General features: G+C 35.8%; 3 protein-coding genes across 3 annotated transcripts; 1 reads left to right on the forward strand and 2 right to left on the reverse strand.

The window, feature by feature from the left end:
- The first annotated feature begins 221 nt into the window (after positions 1-221).
- LOC123549792 (phospholipase A2 group XV-like) lies at positions 222-9,946 on the forward strand. The gene is made up of 7 exons (XM_045338193.2): positions 222-372; positions 3,158-3,314; positions 4,749-4,867; positions 6,826-6,924; positions 7,601-7,828; positions 8,615-8,806; positions 9,170-9,946. The coding sequence occupies exons 1-7, from the start codon at positions 279-281 to the stop codon at positions 9,568-9,570; spliced, it is 1,290 nt and encodes a 429-aa protein (XP_045194128.2). The 5' UTR covers positions 222-278; the 3' UTR covers positions 9,571-9,946.
- Positions 9,947-11,144: 1,198 nt separating this feature from the next.
- On the reverse strand, positions 11,145-18,181 carry LOC123549793 (CCN family member 5-like). Its single transcript, XM_045338194.2, has 5 exons — positions 18,022-18,181; positions 17,574-17,684; positions 13,385-13,441; positions 12,606-12,717; positions 11,145-11,331 (listed from the first exon to the last, which is right to left on the reverse strand). Exons 1-5 carry the CDS (start codon positions 18,119-18,121, stop codon positions 11,205-11,207), a joined length of 507 nt encoding a protein of 168 aa, XP_045194129.2. The 5' UTR covers positions 18,122-18,181; the 3' UTR covers positions 11,145-11,204.
- Positions 18,182-22,123: 3,942 nt separating this feature from the next.
- LOC123549795 (uncharacterized) lies at positions 22,124-27,300 on the reverse strand. Its single transcript, XM_045338195.2, has 5 exons — positions 27,202-27,300; positions 26,395-26,509; positions 25,424-25,779; positions 23,967-24,817; positions 22,124-23,412 (listed from the first exon to the last, which is right to left on the reverse strand). Exons 1-5 carry the CDS (start codon positions 27,283-27,285, stop codon positions 22,512-22,514), a joined length of 2,307 nt encoding a protein of 768 aa, XP_045194130.2. The 5' UTR covers positions 27,286-27,300; the 3' UTR covers positions 22,124-22,511.
- Between the last annotated feature and the right edge of the window lie 384 nt (positions 27,301-27,684).

The raw sequence follows: 27,684 nt of genomic DNA on the forward strand, positions 1-27,684 counted from the left end.
AGTATCTCATTGTCACAAGATTATACATAACACTATAACCAGAAGACTGAATATAAATAAGTTTATTAACACATCTTTTTAATGCTTCTCATAATTGTTTATGTGACGTATGTACATAAAACTTCACTTTCAAAAGATCATAGCAAATATGAATTAAAAAACACTATGTCGTATGACACTTTGTCATACATATATTGTCATGTGACAATTTATTCGGAAAATCCACTGAGGCAAAGTGAAAATACACTCAACATCCGGTATGATTATAAGAGCAAAAAATGGGAGAGAAAGAAAGAAAATTGTTTCTGATATCATTTTCTGCTACTATCATTATTGTTAGTGCTAAACTTAATCTAAATCCGGTCATTCTAAGTAAGTATGATATATTTTATTTATTACCGTCTGCTAAATGTTCTACTGCCTATATATATTTTAAGTACAAAAATGTATATGCCGTTTACACAGCATTTCAGTTTATATATTGTGGTGTGTCTAAAGTGTGCTAGAAAGTATATATACATGTAGGCAATTTTCCTGTGAAAATGTTTAAAACTTGGATCGCGTTCGCGTATTAGCTGAGTTAAATCGTAAGGACTCGAACCAGAGAACACTTGGGCTGTTCCCGTACAGACTGCCTTACTGCATATACTAGTGGTGTTCAATAGATAGCTGGAAAAGTGTTCGAATTTCTTCAGATATCATCAAATTTTAGTTGATATATGAAAAACGTTATTTTCTTTGGACAAATAATATTAAAGCAAATGCTAGTCCCCATGGTAGTCCAAATAATTGTACTCAAGAGTTGAATATCGTTATATTTTTTTAACTGGTCGATATCCCCCTCTAGGTAGACAACGTGGAATAAGAATGTAAAATCGGTCTTCCCGAGGTCTCATTATTTAGACTAGTCCCCATGGCAATGTCATGTGATGTCATCCGGCCCAATTTTGTCTCTTTTTCAACTCTGAATTCGCTAAAACATTACTTGTCACTTGCTTATTTCTAAAGCTACGTTTTCTTAAATCGGGTGCATATTAACGTGAAAATGTAAGCGTTACACCAATAATGTCAAGTTTTAAATGTGACTTTATTAAAATGTTTGACAGGAATTGTGTTGGTCATCGCCTATAAATCAGTGTTGAACGGAGGTATCTGAAGAAATGAACATTCATCAGTGGTATTGGAGATTTAAAAGCTGTCAGGAGAGTAGGCATATCGCTGTCAGAAGACAATCACATTCAGTAACGTTTTGAAAATTAAAGAGCTCATTGATATGGATCGGTGCATTACAGTTCAGTGTCCCATTTCATTAATACCACAGGAATGAACAGTTTCTCGGCGACGCCGTCTAAATTCGTTTTCGTTACCTATGCCACGTGACTTCAGTTTGCAAATCAAACTACTTGATAACGCATTATAGATAATTTATCAAAATGGAAGATTTATGCAACACTCTGCCTGATTGGACGAGAGTGTCAATTTCTTTCACTCTGTTGATTGTGCTACGCTGAGTGAAATGTAGACAAAGCGTTTATCCTAAACGACGCTGTTCACAGTTTTAAAGCTAACTTTGGCTCAGTATATTTAGCAAGAATATTGATATATCTCAAAATGATAAGTAAGTTTAATAATTATGATAAAAACCTGTTCAATACCAACATATATCAAATTAAAGAAAGAGCTGAATACGGTCTGCGTATCACATGAATAAGGGTGTGATAAGAGTCTTTTATGTAGAGAAGTGCTTTTTAAAAGATTTTCCTTGTTACAATTGCCGTCTGTATATGAAAAGGTTTCTTGCTTTTGTGACTTATTCAGGTTGCATATTAAAATGACTACTTGTTTGCTTTGATATATTTGTTATAAATTATTTAACTGATTTATTATATATGAATATTTTTCTTTAATAGTATGGTATGCAAATATTGAACTCAGTTGAAATCTGTTTTATTATATATATGCTATATAATGACTGAATCTCGATACACTGAAATGAAGGTACGCTGCATACCGTTTATCTATGTGATATGACTATTGTCAAACTTTGCTTATGAAACAGAAATATTGAAATAATTACAAATGTATGTTTTGCTTGACCTTCACTTTTTTATAGGTGTGACGTCATTGTCCAAAGATTCATGAATAGCGAATATGCTATTTGTTATAGCGGGATCAGTTGGCCTATTTTAGAAATAAATAAAAATAATAAATAAAAAAATCCCTTAATTGATTTTTTCTCATGTATTCTAATCAAACTTGATTTGTAGCATCTTTATTAGGCCCGCAGCCAACTTTGTTCAGCTGGGACATTTGACCCCTTTTAGGGGCTGCTAGAGCTAAAACTAGAAATGCCTTTATACAGCGTCCCATGAACAGCTTGATGGATCTTTGTCATACTTGGTCTGGAGCATCATTATAAGGTTCTCTTCCAAATTTATTTATATAGGAACTTGGGCCCTATTAGGGACCACTATAGCTAAAAGTAGATATGCCTTTCTTCGCATTAACCACTAAAATGTAATGGATTTTTATCAAACTCGATGTGTAACAATATCGTAAGGTCTCCTGCTATTTTGTTACAAATGGGGATAGGGACCAATTTAGCTAAAAATATAAACACGTTTAATGACCTCTTCTCATGAACCGCTTCATGAATCTTCATCAAACTACTGCTGTAATTATTCGTCTAAGGATAAACGGAACAAAATTGCAACCCTACGAAACCTTTGCGAAAAATTAAAAGAGAACCATTTAAATTGTTAAAGTGCGGTGTTTAGTTTTGCAATTTGAAAAAATGTTAGCTGAAAGACGAAAGTTAGATGAAAAATTTATAAACTTCTTTCATTATTACGATTCGCCGACCATCATTTTTAAAGATATTTCTTGTTATTTATTCGTAGGGATGTCCAGAAAATGCATTTAATGTCCAGAAACATTGAACCAATTTATGGTTATCACAAGTCGTATTGATTCATTTGATTTGATATGACAGCCTCAATAACATTGGGCCGCTTTAGTGGCAGTGACGTTGCCTTAGAAACGACAAATAGACTTATAGGTAATGTTCATGTTGTGACATCTGAAATTATTTACATTCAATATGTTCATGTCTATCAATTTTGGGTATTTTTGAACACTCGATCGTGTTTATTTACAGTGCCCGGAGACGGAGGAAGTCAGTTCAAGGCAAAGTTGAACAAACCTAGTGTAGTTAAATGGTACTGCGACAGGAAGACAGACGATTACTATGACCTGTGGCTCAGCCTGAAACAGATAGAACCATTAGCCGTAACCTGTTTCGTGGATAATATGAGGTCATCAGATATTAATAATTTTTTGGATACTACGAAATGAGACAGCCTCATAAGCCATTAATGGCATTGGCCTCCAGATCGTTCGACAACAACAAAAAGTGTTTTTTAGATATCTGGAAATTAATGCTATATTTCTTAATAATGCTTTGAAACTTAATTACTGACAGACTATATGTTACGGAAACACATGAGAATTAATTGTTTTTACTACATTTTACGATAAAAATCGAAAAGCGTTTGTAATAAACTGCCTCGATTATAACTAAATCCTTCATAGCGTTATTGGTAACGACAGCGGAAAAATTCTTTATAGCCGCGACGGTCCAGGTTCGATTCCCGACGCGGTCAGATAGCATCATTGCCCATTAATCGTTTCTTGGGTAAAATAAGGAAATCAGACAATACCATTAGCCATTAATCTTTTTTTTTTTTTTTTTTGGTAATATAAGGTAGTCAGGCAGCATCATTAGTCATTAATCGTTTCTTAGGTAGCTGTTTCTTTCGTAATATGAGGTAATCAGGTAGCATCATTAGCCATAAATCGACCTTTGGAGAATATGGGATAATCTTGTACAATCATTAGTCATTAATCGTTTCTTAGGTAATATGAGGTAATCAAATAACATTATAAACCATTCATCGTTTCTTAGGTAATATGAGGTAATCAGATAACAGTGTAAGCCATTCATCGCTTCTTAGGTAATATGAGGTAATCAGAAAACATTATAAGCCATTCATCGTTTCTTAGGTAATATGAGGTAATCAGAAAACATTATAAGCCATTCATCGTTTCTTAGGTAATATGAGGTAATCGGATAACATTATAAGCCGTTAATCGTTTCTTAGTTAATATGAGGTAAACAGGTAACAACATAATTAAGCCATTAATCGTTTCTTAGGTAATACTAGTATGAGATAAACAGATAACATCATAAGCCATTAATCGTTTCTTACGTAATATGAGGTAAACAGGTAAGATTATAAGCCATTATATATATAATCGTTTCGTTAAAAATATTAGGTCATCAGATAGATCCACAAATCCTTAGCTGTAAAAGATACATGATGATATATTTAGCGAAAGTTATTTTATTTAGTCGTCTTGATGAGATCATTTACAGTTCGCTCTTTGAGTTGACTGATATCGTTCTGCTATAAGTATTTGTTGGCGGACAAAGTCAGCCTTTTACAGGACACTAAAATGTTCAGCATTGCATTATAGATTACTGCAAACGTGACTGCCCCCCTAATGAATTATTCTTGATTGCTTATAAATACTGTTTCCATGACATTGTATTATAAATATATAAGGAAATAAATAGCGTGTTATTGAAACAATACCTTTTAACAAATCACAATAAAATATAAAATAAAATACACGAATTTGTCATTCATTTGTAAGTCAATAAATGCGGCGTCTTTATTTTGTTATAGGCTTGTGTATGATAATGAAACAAGAACAACCCATAATTCGCCTGGCGTAGAGATACTTATTCCTGGTTTTGGTGAAACAGAGACAGTAGAATGGCTGGACGATTCGGACTATTTCTTCAGTGAGTATAACGTTCGAATATACACGTTATGCTGCTATGTGTGTATTTGATTTGATTTGGGTTTTACGGCGCACCAACACAGTATAGGTTGTATGGCGCCAAACAGGACTACAAATTTTGATTTCACATCTCATTTACATCGAAATAAAAACATGAGGTATGGAATCAAAATTTGTATACCTGCTGGAATCACACAGTTGCAGCAAAACCAAGTGTTAAGACCCTATTAGTCGCCTCTTACGATCATGCAAGGGTAAGACAGTGGTTCCAATTCTTTTCATACACAGATCGTCCCAGAACCACATGGGGCTGCTATGTGTGTAAGACGCAACATGACTTAGTTTAAATGCCAGTGAACGAAAAATAGTTCATAACCATTTTCCTGTTCTAACAACATAGATGACTTTATTCTGAATGAACCATGTTTCTGTTGTCATGTGAAAGTAGTAAGTGGACCGGGAAGTAATACAAGTTTCATAAATGACTGACTGTACAAGTAGATTTATAATATAAGAATATAAATATAACGTTATTAGCATAGGCGTAGGAGAAGAGGGTCATGATTTTTCTCAGGAAAAAAAGTAGATAATGGAAAAACGTCAATTTGGGAGAGCATTTAGATGTACTGATATGGATATTATGTGATGTCTGTTTGTTTTTAATCCCCGCCACGAGTGGTGGGGATAATAGGAATGGTCTCCGTCCATCCGTCCGTCTGACCGTGCGTAACATCTCGTGTCCGCTCTGTATCTCATAAACTCCTTGAAGGATTTTCATGAAAGGTTTGAGCCTTCCATTTCGTGTCCGCTCTGTATCTCATAAACCCCTTGAAGGATTTTCATGAAATTTGGGTCAAATGATCACCTCATCAAGACAATATGCAGAACTTATGAGTCAGCCATGTCGGCTCAAGGCTAAGATCACAACTCGAGGTCAAAGGTTTGAGCCTTCTATTTTGTGTGCGCTCGATATCTCCTAAACCCCTTGAAGGATTTTCATGAAACTTGGATCAAATGATCACCTCATTAAGGCGATATGCAGAACGCATAAGTCAGCAATGTTGGCTCAAGGTCAAGGTCACAACTCAGGGTCAAATATTTGAGCCTTCCATTTTGTGTCTGCTCTGTATCTCCTAAACCCTTGAAGGAATTTCAAGAAACTTGGATCAAGTTATCCCCTCATGAAGACCAAAGTCACAACTCGAGGTCAAAGGTTTGATCCTTCTATTTCGTGTCCGCTCTGTATCTCCTTAACCCCGTGAAGGATTTTCATGAAACTTGGGTCAATTGATCACCTCATCAAGACGATGTGCAGAGCTTATGAGTCAGCCATGTTAGCTCAAAGTCAAGGTCACAACTCAAGGTCAAAGGTTTGAGCCTTCCATTTTGTGTCTGCGCTGTATCTCCTTAACCCCATAAAGGATTTTAATATGACTTGGCTGTAATATTCCCCTTATCAAGACAATGTGCAGAATTCAAACTTCACCCTTGCCAGCTTCAGGTCAAGGTCACAAATGTTTAATGGTTCCACCCAATACCATCAACCCTTTCACTATCCATATATGCATTTCTCACATAAAAAGATAATCAAATTATTAATTGTTGAATAATAACACACAGTTTTCAGTCTTCATTGTTTCATAGGAATACAAATCGGGTCGTGTTAGAATTGATAATAAAACAATTATTTGCTTTAAGGTTCAGTCAATATGAGGATTTATCGACCGAGGCCGTATCGAACTCACTAAAAGGCAGTAGGCCTACTTGTATAATAGGCCTATTTTCTTTACTTGTAAATTCGTAAATACAAAACATTTCCTATATTTTTAAAATAATATTTCTTATTTACGATATGAAAAACTATAACATCCAATATAAAACTACAGATAATGAGTAATATTTTGTATCTCTTTATTGTTTAGAATGTGGATAATAATACATGTACATTATATTTTCCAGCAAAATATTTTCACGACATTGCCAAGGCAATGGTCAGCTGGGGATATGAGAGAAATGTGACGTTGAGAGGGGCTCCGTACGACTTCAGAAAAGCACCAAGTAAGAGCAGTTCATATATTTGTTTTGAAACCGGTAGGTACAGTAGTATAAATGCAATTACTTGGAGACGTTATACGCCGACACATTTTAATTGGTCTCAAGTATTAACACGAAAGCTCACTTGTATTTCTAGTAACTTGCGAAGGGACATATCACGCCATGGTTTTCTTGTACAAAATGACACTTTATTAATAGATTTGTGTTTTTGTTGGGATTAACATCGCACCGACACAATTATTGGTCATATGGCGATTGTCCAGCTTTGATGGTGGAGGAAGACACCAGCTGCCCCTCCGTGCATTATTTCATCACATTTCGGGCACCCGAGTAGAACCACCGACCTTCCGTAAGATAGAAATACAAGCAAAACTAAATAAGGTTTGATGGTGTCATTATATCTATACCAGTCATTGTCGTGCAATCAGTGTACATGTATATTGAAGAAACTGCATGGAATTCAACCAAGCAAAGTAATAGCAGCCTTAGTTTCACTGTGTCTGTTCATGAAAACCCCCATGACCGTTAGCGGCGATATAAGCCGAATTGTATCATTGTATCATATAAATACCAATAGACTTCATTATCACAAAGGACCAGACAATGTAACAAAAGATCGCTTTAAACATACATTTTGGTATGATTAGATTGCTTCGCATGGGGATGCTCTGTATTACAGATGAACTACACGACTTCTTGGACAATGTAAAATCACTGATAGAAGAGACATACTACAAGAACAACAACAATAAAGTAGTTCTTCTTGGCCACAGTATGGGCAATCCAGTTACACTTTATTTATTGAATCACATGACCAGCGCATGGAAAGATAAATTCATTAAGAGTTTTATATCCCTGGCTGGAGTCTGGGGTGGTGCAGCCAAACCAATAAGACTGATGGTATCAGGTAAGGTCGTTGTTTTCTTACTGTTGTTAAACATTTAAAACCTGGTTAAAATGTTAAGTTTAGTCCAAACTTCAATCTGAATTTCAATAACTCAGCTTTGGCTCATTCCAGGGAGCCTTATTACGTCCGTTGCTTTGTCCGCATGTCTACACATTAGTTCTAATTTGAAGTTGTAAAAGACAGTGGATCCTAAAAAGTTGTTATTTGCGTACGTATACACAAATGTTCGATGGGCTCGATTCATACAACACCGGGCTATCCAGATCACACAGAAATGCACCGGGGCAGGTGCACCGAACTGATGCTCGCGCAACTAGCCCGACTGAAACGAGTATAAATTGGGTGAAATCGGTGTACCGGGCGAAATCGGGATACACCATCGAGTTCATTTAAAGGGAACGAAAACTTGGCTGTTTCAGAGAAAATTAAAAATAAATGTGACATTTATGAAGCAATATAGAAACGCGTATTACATTAATAGGGACGTCGTCACGGTCGAATTTTGTCATTGTCTAAATATTCATACCATTTTTGAAACTAAGTGGTTCTTTATAAAACTTTATAGAAAGTCGTGCCAAAGTTGGAGCGAATTTCAGCCTGTTTATTTACACAGAAAAGAACTAGACGTATGTTTAAAACTCGTTTTATTTTAAATGTAAACCCATTGTGAGTGAATATTTGACTGTTTTTAAAGTTACCAGACCCAGTATACTTCATTTAAAACCATTTCCAAATCTCAGACAAAAGCATACTGACCGCGTAATATTCAATGTTGGAATATTTTAGGCGATAATTTGCACGTGCCGCTTGTACATCCAATCAATGTTCGTCGCGAGCAGAGAAGTACGCCAAGTACTGCATGGTTAATGCCGTCAGATGAGTTCTGGGGTCCTGATGAGGTCCTTGTTGTGGCCCCTACCAGAAACTATACAGTTAGAGATTACAAACAACTCTTCAGGGACATAGACTATGAAACAGGTAACGCAAAGTGCATTTTTGATTCATTTCAGAGTAATGATGTTCCGTCTTTTCGATATTGTGGACTATTCCTTTTTGTATGCATTTATGCGGATGCTGTCCGGTTATGCATTGTGATCGCAATGGTGCGATTCACAAACTAATCAGAAATTCTAGATATATACCTAATTATCGTTCTTCAAAGACTGTGCGAAAACTTAGTCAAGAATAACCTTTCTTCTATTAATCAACTGCCGAGTTTAGAAGGTCTGGATATTCATGTAATAATTTTTTGTTACGTCCTTTCTGCATTTGAGCAAAATGTACGATCGTGGTCAAACAATATATCTAATTGTTACCTATTTTGAGTCTTTATGAATTCAGGTTACATGATGCTGGAGGACACCCACAGACTGATACACCCACTGAGAGCCCCAGGTGTAGAAATGCATTGTTTACATGGAGTTAATGTCACCACACCTGCAGTTTTCGTGTATGACAATAAAACATGGCATGACAAATGGCCGGCGGCCCTTCCCGACAACGGTGATGGTACTGTGAACATACGTAGCCTGCTAGGGTGCTTGAAGTTTCGTAATCAACAGAAGCAGCCTGTTCATCATCACACGTTTCATGCCGCAGAACATATGGAGATTCTTAAACGAACAGATGTCATAGAATATTTAAAGAATGTACTTATTGGCCAGAAGAAAGCGGTTGAGAAATTGATTAGGTTTTACTTTGAAAATGTGCGGAAGGTTTGTGAAATTGATACAAATACTTAATGGTGGCAGTGTCTGTGCGTTTGCAATTTATCTGAATCAGTATTCAGAGATCCAGACCCATTTACTGACATAATCAAAATGAATCATCTTTAAACGAACTATATATAGGCTACTAAGATTTTTTGTATGAATCATGAAACCTGTTGGATGGACATCTTCCTTAAAAGCGTTTTCAAAACAGATTTCTATGAACAACGACTTTCCATAGATTTCATATCGTCGAGGTACCTGTGAGGCTTTGTTAACGGTTTTAAAGTATTATTATACAGGGCATAATCCGTATACACAAATGTATTGCTTATAGGGCTTTATTCTCGATAGTTTGGGCAACTATTCCTTGATACTGATGAAAAATTGAGGTATATGTTTAACTGTATATCTTTTTTTGTATTGTCATCATGACAAACGAAGATCAATCCTGTCAAGAAAATAACGACCGTAACTTAACATGGTATGTGTACAAGTGTGTGCGTCACAGTCTTCAAATTTTCAAAGTACTGTACATAATCTCGCAGAAATAACAAAGGAAAAGTTGGACAGGATGACCAACTTGTCAAAATACCATGGCTACATAGATTCTTCCATGTTTTTTTTTGCCAATTATGAGTGTACATATTTTCATCTCGAATGTTCAAGGAGTTGGTAAAGTTGCACTATACCGCTCGTCGGCGTCGGCACCCTGACTTGGTTACTTTTTTATGGAATGTCAGTTTTCTGTTTTTACAAAGTTATGGCCTTTTTTTCGACGTGTCAGATTTTGATTGTGTTTACATGTAAGCTAGTATCTCAGTTACTACTACTGGTTATGGATTAAAACTTCACACAGTTGTTCGCTGCGATATTCTGACATGCGTTTGCACCGGACAAGTTACAATACACTGTTTTGCATTTTATTAAGTTATGCCCCTGTTTCGACATTTTGTTTTCATTTACTTAACAGTATTTAGTGACAAGGGTTTTGGAAAGCCAAGCTTTGCTGTCAGTCCTTTCGCTGACTCTTGTTAATGGCTAATTCCATTCCTGTTTTAATACCTGTTTGAACTGCGAGTCAGTCGAACGATCTAGAGCCGTCTTGACCCCTTTTGTTACATGTATGACAGTATGAAAATAAATGCGGTTTGGAGTACAATAATGCAGACAGTGGCTTATATTTATTTGGCTTGTGAATAACAAAAAAAACTGACATTATATTTTAGTGATATTTCCATTTGTTTCACCAACATCTGCTAATCATACTCATTACCGTCATCATTAATTTTATAGTTTAAATTTGCTATCATGCTTTACAAACCGAGTAAGACGAACCGCATGTATTATATCTGGCAAATGAGTAGATAGATGGACTTTTACAGTGAGTTTGGCATCGGCATTAATTATGCGTCATTGAACGTACACACACATTGAATGGTACACCATTAAACCTATGTTAAACATAACCTAAACTTTAGTCTGTATATTATACATTCAGTGCGTGCGTACATCCAATAGGTGGGAATTAATGTTTGCGAAAAAAAATATTGTCATCTCATTTAGATTATCGTAAAGTGGAAAGAATCAGTTCTAGAAGCAGAAAGTGTTATTTGAACGTGTATTCATCGGCTGTTTTACATCCAGAAATTGTCAATTCAAGGGCATTATTGGTCAACATATCCAGGCGGGTAGTTGACAGTGAAACCTTCCGGGCAATATGGTTTACCGCAACATTTTCCCGCGACCGGGGGCTGCATATGGCACTGGAGTGGTAGATCCCATATTAAACACCTGAAAACAGACGACGCGTCTATAACACAAGAGCTGTCACAGCACGCTCGACTATTTCGGTGCTGGATATAGTGAAACTCGGCACAACTTAGGAAGCTTGAGCTGTCACTAGCCCGAGTGTTTAATGACTCCAATGGTGGATTAAGATATTTCACAATAGCTTAAGTCTGTGTCAAAAATATTACGTAATAAGAGAGATTAAGATAAAGTGTATCAAAACACTACTGAATAAGTATAATTGTAAGCAAAAAGGGGGCACAATTCATAAAATATTGGTGCAAGAGTTATGTACCTTGTGTCATATGATGTTGATGATGTAGTGGAACAACTACTTCAAGTTTGAGTCAGATCCATTTAGTAATAACTAAGATAAAGTGAAAATGCATCAACATTAACCTTAACTTCTTAGTAAAAGGGGGCATCATTCATGAAAAATTTGTACCAGAGTTATCCACCTTGTGTCATATGATGTGGATGATAAGATGGAACAACTATTTCAAGTTTGAATCATATCCATTCAGTAACAACTGAGATAGAGCGAAAGTGCATGAAAACATTTAACCTGAAATTCTAAGTAAAAGTGGGGGATAATTCATTAAATATTTGGTGTCAGAGTTATGGACATTGGGTCATATGATTCGGGAGATGATGTGAAACAACTCTTTCAATTTGAATTTAATCCATGTAGTAATAATTGAGATAGAGCGGAACTGCATTAAAACTTTAACCTGAAATTCTAAGTAAAAAGAAAAAGGGGGTGTAATTCACGAAATACTGGTGTAAGAGTTATGACCCTTATGTCAGATGTTGTAGGTAATGATGAGGAATAACTATTTTGAGTTTAAAGCAAATCTATCAAGTAATTACAGAGATAAGAAGAAAAAAAGAAAGTGTAAAAACTTTAACCAAGGTGGGGACGCGGAAAGACGCCGACGCCAGGGTGAGTAGGATAGCTTTCCATATACTTCGTATAGTCTAGCTAATAAACTGTGATAAAATGAACCCTTTTACTGAAATGTATAAGCTTTCAACGAAGTACATCATTTTACCAATTAAGTGTATAATCCGATGTCCTGAAGGTATAGCTTTATTACCTTTCACATTTTGTAAAGTTATGATTTAATGTCTCCCCTCAGCTAAACGGCATGTACACCACTGTTAACTTATTTTTCTCCCCTATTTTGAACAATTGAATAACGTCATATTTGTGCCACTTTTAAGAAAGACATACCTTGCACTGAATGGCGAATAAAAGTCAACGAACAAGGACTTACAGTTCGTTACACGTGTATTGACCAGAAAACCCATCAAGGCAGTGGCAGGATAATTTACAACCATCCCTCCAGGTCTGTCCTTGCTGGTATATCTGCGACTTATATACACATCCTGTTAAAGAAAAGCATGAGGTTGTCGCGCTTTTTTGACAAACTTCCCAGAACCTTCTTTGAGTGCTGTGATGCGACAACCATATCTACAGTGTCAACATTTTATGGACAAAGGAGAGACAAAAAGATATTTGTATGACTGCATGTCAATAAAATTCTATTACAGTGTGGCTGTACTAGAAATAGAACCCACGTACGTAAGTAACAAATAGGAACCAAAAGTCCTTGTGGCCATGCATTTCTTAAATCATAAGTTACTAGAATATAGAAAAGAGGACTACGATCGCTGCGCAACTTATATTTATAAGTATTGTTATTCGTTCTAAAGAAGAAATTTTATTGAACATTTATTAAATACTAGACTCTACATGTCTACTTCGTTATCTATCGACATCTTACAATTCTCATTCTGACAGCGCTCGGCTGATATTGTCTCCTTGCAGGGAACCTCTATACATCAAGAAATGTATATTTTCAAATGTACGTTCAGCAGGATTTTCCATCAGATCACATAAGAACATTTGTTTCAAATCATTGCATACGACTTAGCTGGTTTGACAGCGCCAAAACAGGCACGTGAAATTGTTTATGCCGAACAGCAAGACACATAACATCTTTATTTATTTAAACGTTTGTCTATTTACTCATTATATGCTCAACATCTTTACCTGCCGAACTACCACTTATTGTTCCGCCATTTCCAGTCCCACCTCCACTTGTGCTTGCTATAGTAAAAGATAAAACAATGTTACATATATCTACTAATGCTAAAAACAACATATTCTAACACAACACAAAAGAAATACCAATGTAGATGTTTTAAATATTCAATAACAATAAATTAAATTGAACGATATTGCAACGTTAAAGCTGGACTAAGATAAACAGCCATATAGCTATAAAATAAACTAGCTTCCCAAATCAAACTTTTTCAACCCATGCTTCACTAGACTGTCGTGTTTAGACTGTATTTGTCAGAGATTTCGTGTGCCTGTTAAGATCACACTGGTTATTCGGGTACCTACTCGTGTGAGCGATACCGCCCTCGTGTGATTAATGTACATGTTGTTGAACAGGAAATTCACACCTATAACAGGTAATTATTCCGTATTTTACTGAAGATTTGAAAAGTTTTAGTATTAAATGTGTAAGAGCATACCTTAACTATATCCATGTCAAATATCTGTCTCATATGATCTGAATAACTGTAAAAAAAATACGTTTTTTTTTTGTCGCGGAAATGAAGATATTTTAAGGCGATGGTATATATTTTCACGATTAATGGTATTATTTCGGATTATACTGGGAATTTTTGTTAGGAAAATGAAAAGCAGTCATTCAGTGTATAAGCCATTGCTTTTATTTCACAAAAACTTGAAGCACAGTAAAATTAGATCGATTTTTTCGAAGACAGTGTCTAGAAAATAAGATACCTCTGACGATGTACCATGGTACCATCCTCGTTGTTTCTGTCAATCCAGCGGATACCGTCCTCGTTATTGAAATGAACATTACATTGACGCAGACCCCTTTTCTAAAATTTAGCGATAATATGCAATGACCAGCTAGGATGAAGATAAAACTTTGGTCTTTTATACCCACCAGCTACTGGAAGCAGCCTATCCGAAGAAAAACTCACATAAGTTCTTCAAGTTCGCTTTCAAGATCCATCTACATATAGACACATTCTTAGGTGTATTTTCAATTGAATATTGCGACCGTACGTTTCGTCTTGTTATTTAAATTGTTATGGGGTACAAAATGTTTGCAACAAAAACAAAATTAAATTTGTTCAGAAATTATATGATTTTTGTCAAATATTGTATTGCGATCGACCCACGTTTAACTTCGTTTTGAGGAATAAAGCAAGTTATTCAGTCGAAAATGTGCTTCGTTTGAGAAGTCGAAAGAAGTCAGTAGTAAACAGATCATTGTTTCGCCATTTTTTGTGCGAAAATTCGTGTAGAACAAGTGCATTAATCACACCTTTTTATTGATGGAATACATAATGCATGAAATGAGATGAGATATGTTTATACACTTCACATACAAGTTTTGAAGATCGAAACCGAAAGTAGGGGGTTTATTGTGCGGACAGGAGCATATAAGCGCCATTTTAGGGTAGCAGACCACAACTGACCGACATTTTACTAGGAACTATTCAGCTCCCTCTTTATTTTATCGTTACTTTGACTTGTGATAGAACTTTCATGAAAAATAGGTGTTGGAAAAAGTGATGTTCTATTAAGGTAGGTAAAGAGGGCATGAAGTTTAGTAGGTTTGCAGGTTTGTCGAGCAATTCAAGCCGAGCAATTTGCTTATCATCCAACTGTTGAAAGCAGAGCTAAAATGGTGGGAAATGAAAAGAAAGAAAAGAAAGCGACGGGAAATTTTGCTTGTTCTTGGTAACCATTTGTACATTATTTCAAAGTTATTACAGCTCGTCTGATACTTAAACTTTAACAAAATATAATCTTACCTGTCTTATAGTCTGTTGCTAATTCTGTATTGCAAATGGTAATTATGAATCTAAAGGCAGTAAGTTAAAGTATAAAAAACCAATCTACTCTTATATTGTGCCATTGTAGATTACAAGAAAGCGTTTGATTCTGTCGATCGTATGTGTTTATGGAATACGTATGTGTTTATGGAATAAATTACTACAGAATAGCATTGATGGGAAAGTCCTGTTGAACTACAGTGGTAACTTCAATAAAACTAAAATATAGTTGGTTGACCAAGCTAGAAAGGCTATGTATGCTCTGTTTAAAAAAATGTAGGAAGTTGCAGCTCAGTATTGATTCACAGTTACATTTATTTGAGTCTGTGGTTCAACCAGTATTATTGTATGGATCAGAGGTATGGGGATGTGGTGATGTTAGCATTGTTAAAAGTTTTCAGCTTAAATTTTTAAAAACATTACTGAAGGTTAAAAAGTCAACACCTTATGTCATGGTTTTTAGTGAGCTTGGGGTATTACCAGTATATATTATAATCAGAAATAGAATATTGAATTACTGGTGTACAATTTATTAAATGGTAAACAAGAAAAGATAAACTGTTTACTTTACAGGTTCATGTATAGACTCCATCAGCAAAAGGTAAATTATTGTTCTTGGATTTCATATGTAAAAGAATCTTTATAACAACTTGGATCTGCTGAATTCTGGTTGAATCAGTCAGTACTTTCACCAGTGTATTTCCGCAATATTCTTATTTTAGAATGTCCCTACATTGATTTGGACAGAGTAAAATATATACCAAATGACTTTCAACTGTTAAATGTAATGTCATTTCAAAGTTTATTTCAAAGTAATGATAGTACTCTTTTTAAGTTAGCATTGTTTGTACAGAAAATACTTCAAATTTTTAGGTAGGGATAGGTTTTTGTCACTGGCAGTTATTTCTGGCCAGTTAAAACAATGTTTTCAACCTGGTTAATTCTAAATGTACACTATCTTCTATTTTTTAGCTTACAAAATATTTGTATTAGATTTATTATGGCCGTAAAACTACTGTTTTATTTTATGTATTAGTGTTTGTTTTGTTAAATGTTGTTATTATAATGCTGATGCGGTATAGGCCTAGTTATAAATAAAGTCTTGAAATCTTGAATCTCACAGATTTCCTCCCTAGACGTACATTCAACGTTTACAACCGCTGTGAGGAGTGTTTGAACAAACAATAAAAATAGATAGCATCTGATACCCAGACTTCCATATCTGCTTCTGTTTCTTCAGTTAGTCATCTGTAAGACACTCATACAGTAGTGTATATTGTATGCATTTGTAAACAAGTCACCTAATTAGCACTACCTTAATGGTCACCTAATTAGCACTACCTTAATGGAGGGTGCGCCTATGAACAGAGGTGAATATTACAAGATACGATAAAAGGCAGATTTATGAAGCCGGAGCATCTCCATAAACGAATACATACCCAGAGAGAGGGTCCACTTTCCCTTTCAAGGAGAAAAAAATGGTCTATACATAAGCACTTTTGCTCGGTGTGCGACAAATTTGGTCGTTTTCATTATTAGACTGAAGGAGAAAAAGAAGAACTTTAAGAAGGCAAGATGATAGAATGCGTAGAATAGAGGGTGGGTGTGGGGGAAGATTTAATCTTTGTGAAATACTGCTAACACGATCCACTCCCATTCTTTGCATCTTTAAAGTTAAAATGCTTATCAAATAGATCGACTAAAGGTCGGGTTTCACATTTCCAGTTCTTATTTCTAGATCATCAAAGCAATTACCTTCAATTGCGTTTATTTAGTGTACCGTATGCGGAAGCAATCGCCGCGGGGAGTTTTATAAATGTTCACTGACATAACGAGGACGGTACCCATGCGCAAACGGGTAGGTATCTTTGTTTATTTTCATACATCGTCAGAGGTACCATCAAAAACAGCATCAGGATGCATATAATTGAAATTTTATCAACAAAAAGAACTTGCAGGTACATGATCCAAACGTTTTGTAGTTGAGTATGTATAGTTCTACCAAGGTGAGTGGCAAATTCAGTTATCTCAACTTTGAACAAAGAAAAATACGTCTCAAAACGTAAAAATACGTAATTTTCGCTACATTTCTTCAAATTTTATAGTCAGTTCAATATTATTGAGGACTGATATTTTCAACAGTGCGAATTAATGCATTGCCTCGGACGAATCTGTCTTTAAAATGTTCAACATTCTTAAATATGTGACATACGTTGGCATTGTTTTTATATACCCTAAACAACCTACATGTACATTAATCACACGAGGGCGGTATCGCTCATACGAGTAGGTATCCGAATAACCAGTGTGAAGATGTTGATTATGAAAATGTCACAATTTACACAAAAAATACATACAGCATTTATGGCATGTTTTTGCGCAGTTTTGAGTGGCCCATTGCTTATATTTATCATCCGTACAGACAGACGGATCATAGGAGCTGCAGTCTGATAATACATCGCTGCATGCTGAAATGAAAATATCTTTGTGATAGTGCCCGTTAGAACAGTACGTTGCTGGGTAATCAACTAAATAAAAAGGGATTTTTTTCCTTTTGTTGTCAAGAGCGTATGTGCTTAGTAAATGCTATATGTGGATAATTTCGTGATGTATGTCTTTTGGAATATCTTTAACACTCCCTCTGTACTGTCATAGATCCCAAGGCTTTCTACTTAATTTAAAAATACAAACTCGGACCTATCATATTTTAGAAAAATGAATTCGATGGAAGTGTCGTTGTTACCCAAATCTTAAAATATCTAGATACACATACGTATAGGTGAATTAATGTAAAAGTATCCCCACCTGTTGATGCTAAAAGCATTCTCTTTGTTTCTCCATCAATACGTTTTGCCGCGGTGGCAACAAACACAATATTAAACAAAATCATAAACAACGTTTTCATCTTGGCGAAGTCCGGTTGAATCTGACCGAAAGTTACAGGATTGCCAACGAATGCGCGATAACCTCTAAGACATTGATATTAACACATTTGCTCTCAACAGCTGTTGTATGCGTCAGTTAAAGCGCAGCACAAATACAACCAGAAAGTGTCCTCGGTGCATTTAAATGTCATCAAAACTGACCTATGTATGCGATCAAAATCATGCATAATCTTGCATTTACAACAATTTAAGAATCAGTTATCATGCAAATAGACTAGCTATATCAAACATTTAAGGATGTAGGAGCGTTTTTTTTTCTACCGTTAGAATTTTTTCATACTCTGTGAGCTTGAAGAACATTAGTTTCTACGGCAAACAAGAGCAGAAAAAAGCACAGGTCTAATTTTATAGGGCATTTTATTTACCACCGACTGTTTAAGCATTTCTGAAATTATGTAAAATTGAAAACCGAATTGGGTACTTTATAAAACAAATAATGTCCTACTTAATGTTATACAAATTTCAGGTCTTACAGGTTACTATGAATACAAGGTGATATCAGTATTATAGAAGCATAACTGTCACTAACAAATCTCTTCCATTTTTACATGCTGACATAATTTACCCCACCCACTTTATTTTCAATGGAAAAAACGTATTTAAATCTAAAAAAAAATTCTGCCGTTAAGATTTTAAAAATATTTTGTTGTTTTAATGACAGGTAAAAATGCTTCAACATGGAATGAAAACAAGTTGGGATCACCGTGCATCTAAGAGATTTGTTTAGAAAAAAAACGTTTAAAAACTCAGTCTGGTGAATTTCGAAATTTTTAGTTCTTTTTGTTTTACTTCATACTTCCTAGATAATATAAAGTGCTATGTTGAAAACTTTTATTTCATTTGTATCTATCATTATATATATCAGTCAGAAAAATATCAGAACCAAAACTTACCTGCTTTAGTAGATCATTTGAAATTACCGACCCATACCCTATTGTACATCTTACAAAAAATTAATTAAGGCAAATTGCCAGCCAAAAATAATGGTGGAAAAAATGTCCGCAACAAGTGGAGTATGTTTGGTCAAATGGTACATTATAAGCCATATTTTGGTTATTTAGCATTAATTTTGGCATAGATCTTGTTAGAAAGAAATACATGTATTTGAAGAAATATTTTTCAAAATTGTGGATATCGCGAAAAAAAAAGCTCGTACATCCTTAACTTAATGTCACTTTTTACAACATATAAAGGCTCCCATGATAGTCTGCCTGAGATAAGCGGGCACACAATTTTCAGTTCAAGTACTTAACATTAACCATTAACTTGAACTGTCCCTGAAGGTGATTGATATACCACAGGCAACGTTTGAATAAAGGGAAGGTAAGCACCCTCTGTATGCCGTAGACAATATAATTATGAAAATCATTTATAAGTAATAACAAACTCGATCTGACTGAGTCTGTTCATTTGAGGTAATGAAATGTGCAACACCTCTCACGCCTCACCGAGCAACCGATAAAAGCGGAACTCTATTAAACACAAAGACTGGTCCCGAATAACCAAAAACATATCAACAGTGTCCAAATATGGGGACGACATGGCACTTAAAGACTGATGTTTTGATAGTTTGTTAACTCCGTAAAGGCATTGAGCAGACATGAAATAAAGTTATTTGACCTTTGTCCTCAAAGTGTGACATTGACCTTAAACCTTGTGGCCATGTTCAGCGCTCTGCACGTCGACAACTGATACTTGTTTATAAAACGCCCAGTGACCAGGGTCAAGCCTTCTCCAATTATTGATCGGAAACCATTTCTGACGTTGGGACCTTGGCCTTTACCACATCAATAGCGTTCGATTACTGACCACAGAAAATGGCATTAAACAGGCATTTACCTAGAGCATTTTATTTTAAAGGGAAATAATTGTGGTCTGACTGTATTATTTTGAAAATCACAGTTGAGATTTTTTATGTGTGCACCGGTACAGTTTTGCGGGGAAGCGAAAGTTGCTGGAATTTTGTCTTCTTCTAAAAACAAGGTAAGTTGACAGTTTTTGTTGAAATATATATCTGATAGCTGACACATAGGAGAATGAATCTTCTGGACTTTATGTCAGCCTGGCATAAACATTTCTTTCCTTTAGCTATGTGTATCCCTCAATTTACTCACAGGCACCAGTATCGGACCTGGGACAAAAATATGTTTGTTTTTATTCTAAATAAGTTCAAAATGAAAAATATGTAGTAAAATACGAGCCCCCTTCAAAATATACATATGTCTACTGAAGGCCAGAATCTCGAGAATCGAGCCTGCGAGCAATGGGTTCACTTCCCGGGCCGTTGTGAAATAAATTCTCTAGACAATTAAACAAACTACCTATCACCATTTCACGTGTACATTTAGCTACAAAATGAGACCGACCCGAAGTCTCTAGCCCTTCCCATTCATGAAATATCGATCAGAAAATGAGTGCCTTTCTGTTGCAAGTTCAAGGTAGACAGAAATGTGGCACAACGAAACAGTACGAAATCACGGACTAAAATATGCTTGTCAGCCTAGCAAGGGTCAAATTCAATAAAAAATACTAAATAGTATAAATAAATACATAAACTAGGGCCACTCACAATCGTCAGTAGCATCTCAAACACGCGATATTGGCGTTTTCAAATTTTTCCACGGTCTTTCAATTGAATGCTACGCCATTGAACAGAATTCATAAGGTATTTTTAAACACAATTTCTGATTGGCCAATAGCGACACACCTCCGACAGAACCGCATCGTTTCGCACAAAATTACTCTGATATTATCGTATCGGTTTCAATGGCGGATAATACAATTGAAAGACCGACGGAAAAATAAAAAAGTAAATATCGCGTGTAGCAGATGCTACTGACGGTGGTGAGTGGCCATAATTTGCATATTAAGTAATACTTGTTATTAATATCAAATGAATTTGACCCTTGCTAGGCTGACAAACATCTTTTAGTCCGTGATTTCGTACCGTTTCGTTGTGCCACATTTCTATCTACCTGGAACTTGCAGCAGAAAGGCACTCGTTTTCTGATAGATATTTCATGAAAGGGAAGGGCTAGAGACTTGGGGTCGGTCTCATTTTGTAGCTAAATGTACACGTGAAATGGTGATAGGTAGTTTGTTTAATTGTCTAGAGAATTTATTTCACAACGGCCCGGGAAGTGAACCCATTGCTCGCAGGCTCGATTCTCGAGATTCTGGCCTTCAGTAGACAGATGTATATTTTGAAGGGGGCTCATATTTTACTACATATTTTTCATTTTGAACTCATTTAGCATGAAAACAAACATATTTTTGTCCCAGGTCCGATACTGGTGCCTGTGAATTTACTAAGTACATAATTATCTCCATTCAAAATAATGATAATAGATACGGGTTAGTTTTCAATCCGTACGTTACTATGTCATTTGATTTACTATCTCCAATGGCTATAGTGTTCATGTATTGTCAGAAGCAATAATCCGTTAAATTTGACAGCTGTATGTTTTGACATACTCCAGTTATTGATCGGTAAAGGGCGGACGCAGTGGTCAAGTGGTAACACTGTCTGACTACGAAACCAGGGGTCGTGTGTTCAAGCCCCTGCTCCTCCAACTAAAAGTTACTAACATTGGGATAAGAGTCCCGTGTATGGGTGCTATACACCTGGCATGCTAAAGAGCCGGGGAAGCTTCTGGAATTGGAGCGTCTTCTGTATCTTGCACTATCCTCCTACTAACATTACTAACAGTCTTCTGGAGGGGTCGCCCATATGGGTTACCGGTGGCGACTATAAATAAACTTATATACAAACAAACATTGATCGGAAACCATTTTGAGTCTCCAGATCACTGTGGCCTTAACCTTTGACGCGCTGACCCCAACACAAGAGTGACATCCAGACCAAATTCAATCACCTTATGAAGTTTGATATTCATATACGAGTATGACATACTGACGTCCAAAGCCATATGAATCGCAGGCAGTCAAGTAATGAAATCATGTCCACAGTCTATGAAATCAAGCTTTAATTCAGCTGATAACGCATGTCTAGAATATATGCATATTTAATTCTGCTAGATATGCTTATAATCCATTCATTCAGAAAATCTATGAAAATTCTCCTGTACACCTTCATAAAAATTTCATTTTTTTTAAAGATTCATACAATGAATTTCATACAGTCTCAGAGCAATAAAGATATGCCATATGCCATTCGATGGGAATTCATCAAGTTATGCCATAACTTATGGCATTGTAGCAAGTCTACGATGTAAATGGAAAAAAAAAACCCCAAAAAAGTCTATTCCTTATGTGTACAGACTATGATAAAATCTACCAATATAGATTGCACTAAAAATATGCTGTTCTATGTACATGGACGAATAAAGTTTAGATACAGTTTTGCGGAAAATTAAACTCAATTCCTCCTGCTTTTGTCGTTAATTTTCTAAGACCGTCGTAAAGACGAAATGAAAAGTATAATGGTGTGACATGTCCAGCTGGCTTATACCGTCCTGCACTTAAAATTCCAACAGTTTTGATAATATTGACTTCGTTTTCGTCTGGCGCACAAATCGTTGATCCACTGTCTCCTGGCATTGCAAATAATTCATCATCGTCGTCGCCATAGTTGTCAATGAGCATAACGTACTCTAACTCACCTTCATCATCACACAGTACACTATAGTCATCAGAGCATACCAAACCTTTTGTTAAACTTGACACAGCTCCATGTTTGTATACATAAGTTCCGGTCATGTCTAAAGGTCTGTCGGCTGCTAATACTGCTGGTTTTATTTTACTGTTGTCATCTTTCAAGAATTTGATGCACTTATTTTGCATATTGTCAACGATCCTCACCGCTGCAATGTCAATAAGAGGCTTTGTATTTTCTCCTGTCGAAACAGTCAGGTTTGGGATACTTTTAGCAAACAAACATTGCTTGTTCTTTCCGTCTTTGATAAAAACGTTGTGTTCTTGTCCATCAGGCCCCCTTACGACATGGGCACATGTTAATCCATATAAATGGTTGTCGCTTCCATCCACAAATCCTCCAAGTGTACCTCTGCGAAGCGGACACAAACTCTCAATAGGTTCACCATTTTCATACTGGCTATCCACAAATATTTCTGGTTTTCTTTCTATAGGTCGCAATGTAAAATGACATGTTCTATTGTTCTTCCGCAGCAACGTCCGAAGCTCTGATTCTATTACTGTTACGTTGACCCCGGGATTTACATGAACCTCTAACTGACCGTAAATTGTTCCAACTCCATACACACCACTGATTCTGAATAATATTTAAAATTTATTTACATACAGTACAATGTACATAGATATATTGATCGTCACACAGTACACTATACTTCTGAGAAGGGAAGACACCGACTATTTCCCATCACAAAGTTAAAACAAAAACAGCGTCTGAATAAATAACAATCACGACTATTTGAAACTGTTAGCAAAAATTGGCAGAAAAAGTAGATGCATTATAAAATACTTATTTTCAACTCAGGGTGTAACGGGATGGGTAGTAAGAAACAAACAAGAAATTGAAAGAGGAAGTTATCCTCAGTGACATTGACCTTTGGTGTCCTTAAACCAAAAGCTGTCCTACTTTCACCAAGACCAGCCCGCACTGTGAGGTTAAGTGATAATAAAAGACATAACATTTCACTCTTCTTATCTCAGTGTCATTGACCTTTCGAGTGTCTGACCCTAAACTTAACGTTGTCCTTACCTTACCAATACCAGTCCTTTTGTGATACTAGTCGAGTATAGTGCACAGCAGCTGAGAAGAAACGGTAAAATTGAAAGGCAGAGTAAAATGCAAGAAATATCTACCTCAGTATATTCTTTCGAAGCCGGTCATCCAGTGTTCGTGAGGCGTGTTCCTTTTGTTCCCCAGTTTGGGATGGATCTACAGCAGATTTCTTCAGACAGCTGCTAATTTCCAGAAGCATCTTCCGAACCGCTGACGAGAATTGACTAAGCGGCTTTTCAACATCAGCAAATACATTTTTGACTTCTCTCTGAAGATTGTTCACAATACGGTTGGAAAATATTGCCAGAATTGTTTCGAAAGGGAGATCTTTGTAGTCCTTTTTAGGATCCTCAGCTATAGTTTTGAGTGTTTTCAATCGATATAACGTATTCTTTGAAAAAGAGTCGTTTACTTTCTGTTGAAATTCGTTAGCATCAACAATGCCATTGCAAAGCCAGACTGGCAAGTTATATTTCTTTGATAAAGCATTAACACCAATGCACTTCAGAACAACAGATAGTCTTTGTTCCAGTTCCTGTTCCAAGTCGGATTCTTCATGTGCTGGTCCGCAGGCGTTATGAAGAAAGTCTTGTATTTGGCGAGATAATGTTTCTGTTTCTAATACTGGTTTCGTTGGATACAGTTTTCCCGGACTTTTTGTGTAATCTTGGAGAACAGATTTCATATTTACAAAGCCCTGAACACATTTACTTTCAAGGAACAAAGAAATCTCAGTTTTGATACCAACATTCTCCGTTCCAATAATAATTTGGTGATCTTGAATTCTATTTCCAAATCTGTTCGAAATACGTCGTCGAAATATATCTTCTTCCGCTTGTGTGTACTCGTTACCTGATCGACATAGTAGGAAACAGTGATTTAGTTCAGTACCTGCTGTATTAAACACTCCCTCCAACAGATGTGTCACTTTCTGTAAAAGAAATTGTTTGTCAATAATATGTTTTAATGTTTGCAGATGCTGTTTTCTTCATTAACATGCTTAACACGAGTGTTCTTTTTATTTACGTACGTTGTATTTACCGTACTATTACTTATTTCTTTAAGAACACGCAATTTTATAACTATTATTTTAAGAACATGCAAAGTTATAACTTTAAAACCTATATGCATTTTACAGCACATGCGCTGTATCAGCATGTCTTACATTACATGGTTAATTAAGACTGTAGCTTTCAGAAAGATATTACTGTATTTTTAAAAGGGATATGAAAGATATTACTGTATTTTTAAAAGGGATATGTGAAAAAATATTCGGACAAAAACTTTTAGTTGTTTATTTTTTTAATTCATAAGACCAATGAAAAGCTAAAACAGCAACGAAAACTCAAAGTGAAAGAAATAATTCCAGAAGGATAACTTTCCTTATTTAATTAAACTGAAATTCTGCAGGAACGCTGTAAAGAAGTACATGTATTACGCCAGTGTATAATTCTATCAACAGTGTATAACAAGCATTTGAATGTACAATATAAATATCTGACTGATTTTTTTCCTGAAATTCTTACTGTTTCCTCACCTCTAGACCATGAATATCAAGACGCTGAACATTTACAGAGCAGACGACAACAGTAACAGAAGAGCAGTCATCAGAAATAATCTCATCGCTATTTTCGTTGTCCGCTTCTTTTTCTAACACACCAGAAACCCTGGCTTTGTTTTGGAAAGGATCGACGGCAACAATATAGTCAACAGGACATTCGTTTTCCTTTCCCTCCCGTTTTGACGTCTGGACCCTATACAGACGGGACGCAACAGGTATATAGTCTTCTGGGGTAAGGTCGTTTTCGCCAAATACTATCACCTCAATGCCATTTTCGAAAATATTGTTCAAGGCATCAAATTCTTCATTTGCAAAGATCTTTGCGTATTTACCTATATTGAATAGAATTTAACTAAGTATAATTATATAAGTAAGGATTATCTAAACAAATATGCAACTTTGGCAAAAAAGCAACGGTTCAACAGATAGTTTGCTACTAGTTTCCGAAAATAAATGTATAAAATTTTGAAATATCGGTTACAGTGTAAGTTCCTGACCAAGTACAAACTATTATAAAGGACCTCCATAGCCGAGTGGTTAAGGTCACTGACTATGTCGGAATCACTTGCCCCTCGCCAATGTGGGTTCGTGCTTCGCTTTGGTCGTAGGATTTTTCATGTGAGGAAGCCATCCAGCCGGTTTATGGAAGGACGGTGATTCTACCCAGGTGCCCTCCCGTGATGAAATAATGTACGGAGGGGCACCTTGCGGCTTCCTCCACTATCAGAAGCTGGAAAGCCACCATATATGACCTCCTACAATTGTATAGTCAAAATGAAGTTTTCTTCATACTTCACGCAAATGTAAATTTGTTATAATTCTGTAAACAAAGTACATATCTATTTATTGGGATTACTAGTACATGAAGCAGAACATCATTAATTTTCCAAATACATGTAACAGTAATTAATTGAAATACACACACGAAAAACAACATTCATATTTACCAGTCAATTTCCTGAACTTGTCAACAAGGTCACCGTAGCGTCTGTTGAAAAAACACACCCTAGGATATACCTCCAATGACGGTATGATGTGTATGTATTTAGGTATAATACTCATCTAAAATAATAAAAAATTAAATGATAGCGCCTCATCAATACCTTTAATAGCACGTGTGTTTTGAATATCAAGAATCCGCTAAAACTAGAATATTGGGAAATTGTCCTTTTTGGCAGTCTCCAAAGTGGACCTAATTTTTGTACTTGCGTTGTTCATGATGTTGAATTGAGTGAATATAGTTTTGTTGATCTATTTTAGACTTAAACATTGACAAAACAAATAATTTATATCGTAAAAACGTTTTGATAAATTAGAAAGGGTGGGTGAGGTCGGGATGGATTAGTGACCGATTGAGTCGCTGAAATCGGATCACCTTAAGAAGAAATCTGTTACACAAACCATGATAGATAGAAAGATTCTTTTATTTCCTCCATTCTTGAAGAGCATAAAGTACTAAAGTAATGCTCTGAGCACCACGTGGGAGTGTGAGGGTGGGGTCTTGGGGTCTTCCTACTTCCTACACCGACTATATAGGCTGGAAAGTGCCAGTATAACCGGAATTGTTTAAGTGTAATTAACTGCCAAATGTTTTGACAGAAACTACACACATACACACAAAAACACTGGTGCATGTAGTATTGGATAGAATTTCAGGCTCCTGTGATGTTAGACATACAAAAAAAATCAATTATATTTATAGGTTTACCGAGTTCTTTGATCCGCTTCTTCTAAAACAAGAAATTTATACTTACCCTTATGTAACAACTGTTATAACTGGGTGCATATTTCACAGGTATCAAGCAAACAATGTTTACATGAAATATTGGTTTTCCCATGTAACTATTTATAGATCTTAAAAATGATTTCGTTATAGTGCGGATATGCACACATTTTCAGTCACATCCAAAACAATCGGATAATGTCTGTAATTAGGCTGCGCGGTATATATAGAGTACAACCATAATTAAAACTGGATCAAAACAAGAAAAATGCCAATGTGACTCGCAGATTCATCAACTCAAATTATCTAGATTTGAAGTAAAAGGTGAGTGGCAGTGTTGGTACATTTTCTGGTATTCATGAGATTTTGAGGCGCATACTTTATGGGTTTTTTTTTTCTCATTTATGACACGTGTCAGATGTTTTCTTTCATATTTGCCCAAATCAACTCAATAGGTTTTGAGTCCACTTGAAATGGATATAGCCATATGCGGGAACAGCAATGCTCATTAAGT

Source organism: Mercenaria mercenaria, chromosome 6, assembly GCF_021730395.1.
Source record: "Mercenaria mercenaria strain notata chromosome 6, MADL_Memer_1, whole genome shotgun sequence".
Lineage (NCBI taxonomy): Eukaryota > Metazoa > Mollusca > Bivalvia > Venerida > Veneridae > Mercenaria > Mercenaria mercenaria.

Excerpts from the sequence above, each read along its gene's own strand:
- LOC123549792 (XM_045338193.2), top strand. The coding sequence starts at position 279 with ATGGGAGAGAAAGAAAGAAAATTGTTTCTGATATCATTTTCTGCTACT. Across the intron at positions 373-3,157 it reads TCTAAATCCGGTCATTCTAA|TGCCCGGAGACGGAGGAAGT; the intron begins GTAAGTATGATA and ends GTTTATTTACAG. Across the intron at positions 4,868-6,825 it reads CGATTCGGACTATTTCTTCA|CAAAATATTTTCACGACATT; the intron begins GTGAGTATAACG and ends TATATTTTCCAG.
- LOC123549793 (XM_045338194.2), bottom strand. The coding sequence starts at position 18,121 with ATGAAAACGTTGTTTATGATTTTGTTTAATATTGTGTTTGTTGCCACC. Across the intron at positions 13,442-17,573 it reads AAAAACATGCCATAAATGCT|CAAGCACAAGTGGAGGTGGG; the intron begins GTATGTATTTTT and ends CTTTTACTATAG. Across the intron at positions 11,332-12,605 it reads CAATACACGTGTAACGAACT|GTGTTTAATATGGGATCTAC; the intron begins GTAAGTCCTTGT and ends GTCTGTTTTCAG.
- LOC123549795 (XM_045338195.2), bottom strand. The coding sequence starts at position 27,285 with ATGGGAAAACCAATATTTCATGTAAACATTGTTTGCTTGATACCTGTG. Across the intron at positions 24,818-25,423 it reads TTGATATTCATGGTCTAGAG|AAAGTGACACATCTGTTGGA; the intron begins GTGAGGAAACAG and ends TTTCTTTTACAG. Across the intron at positions 23,413-23,966 it reads CTTCGAAAGAATATACTGAG|AATCAGTGGTGTGTATGGAG; the intron begins GTAGATATTTCT and ends AATATTATTCAG.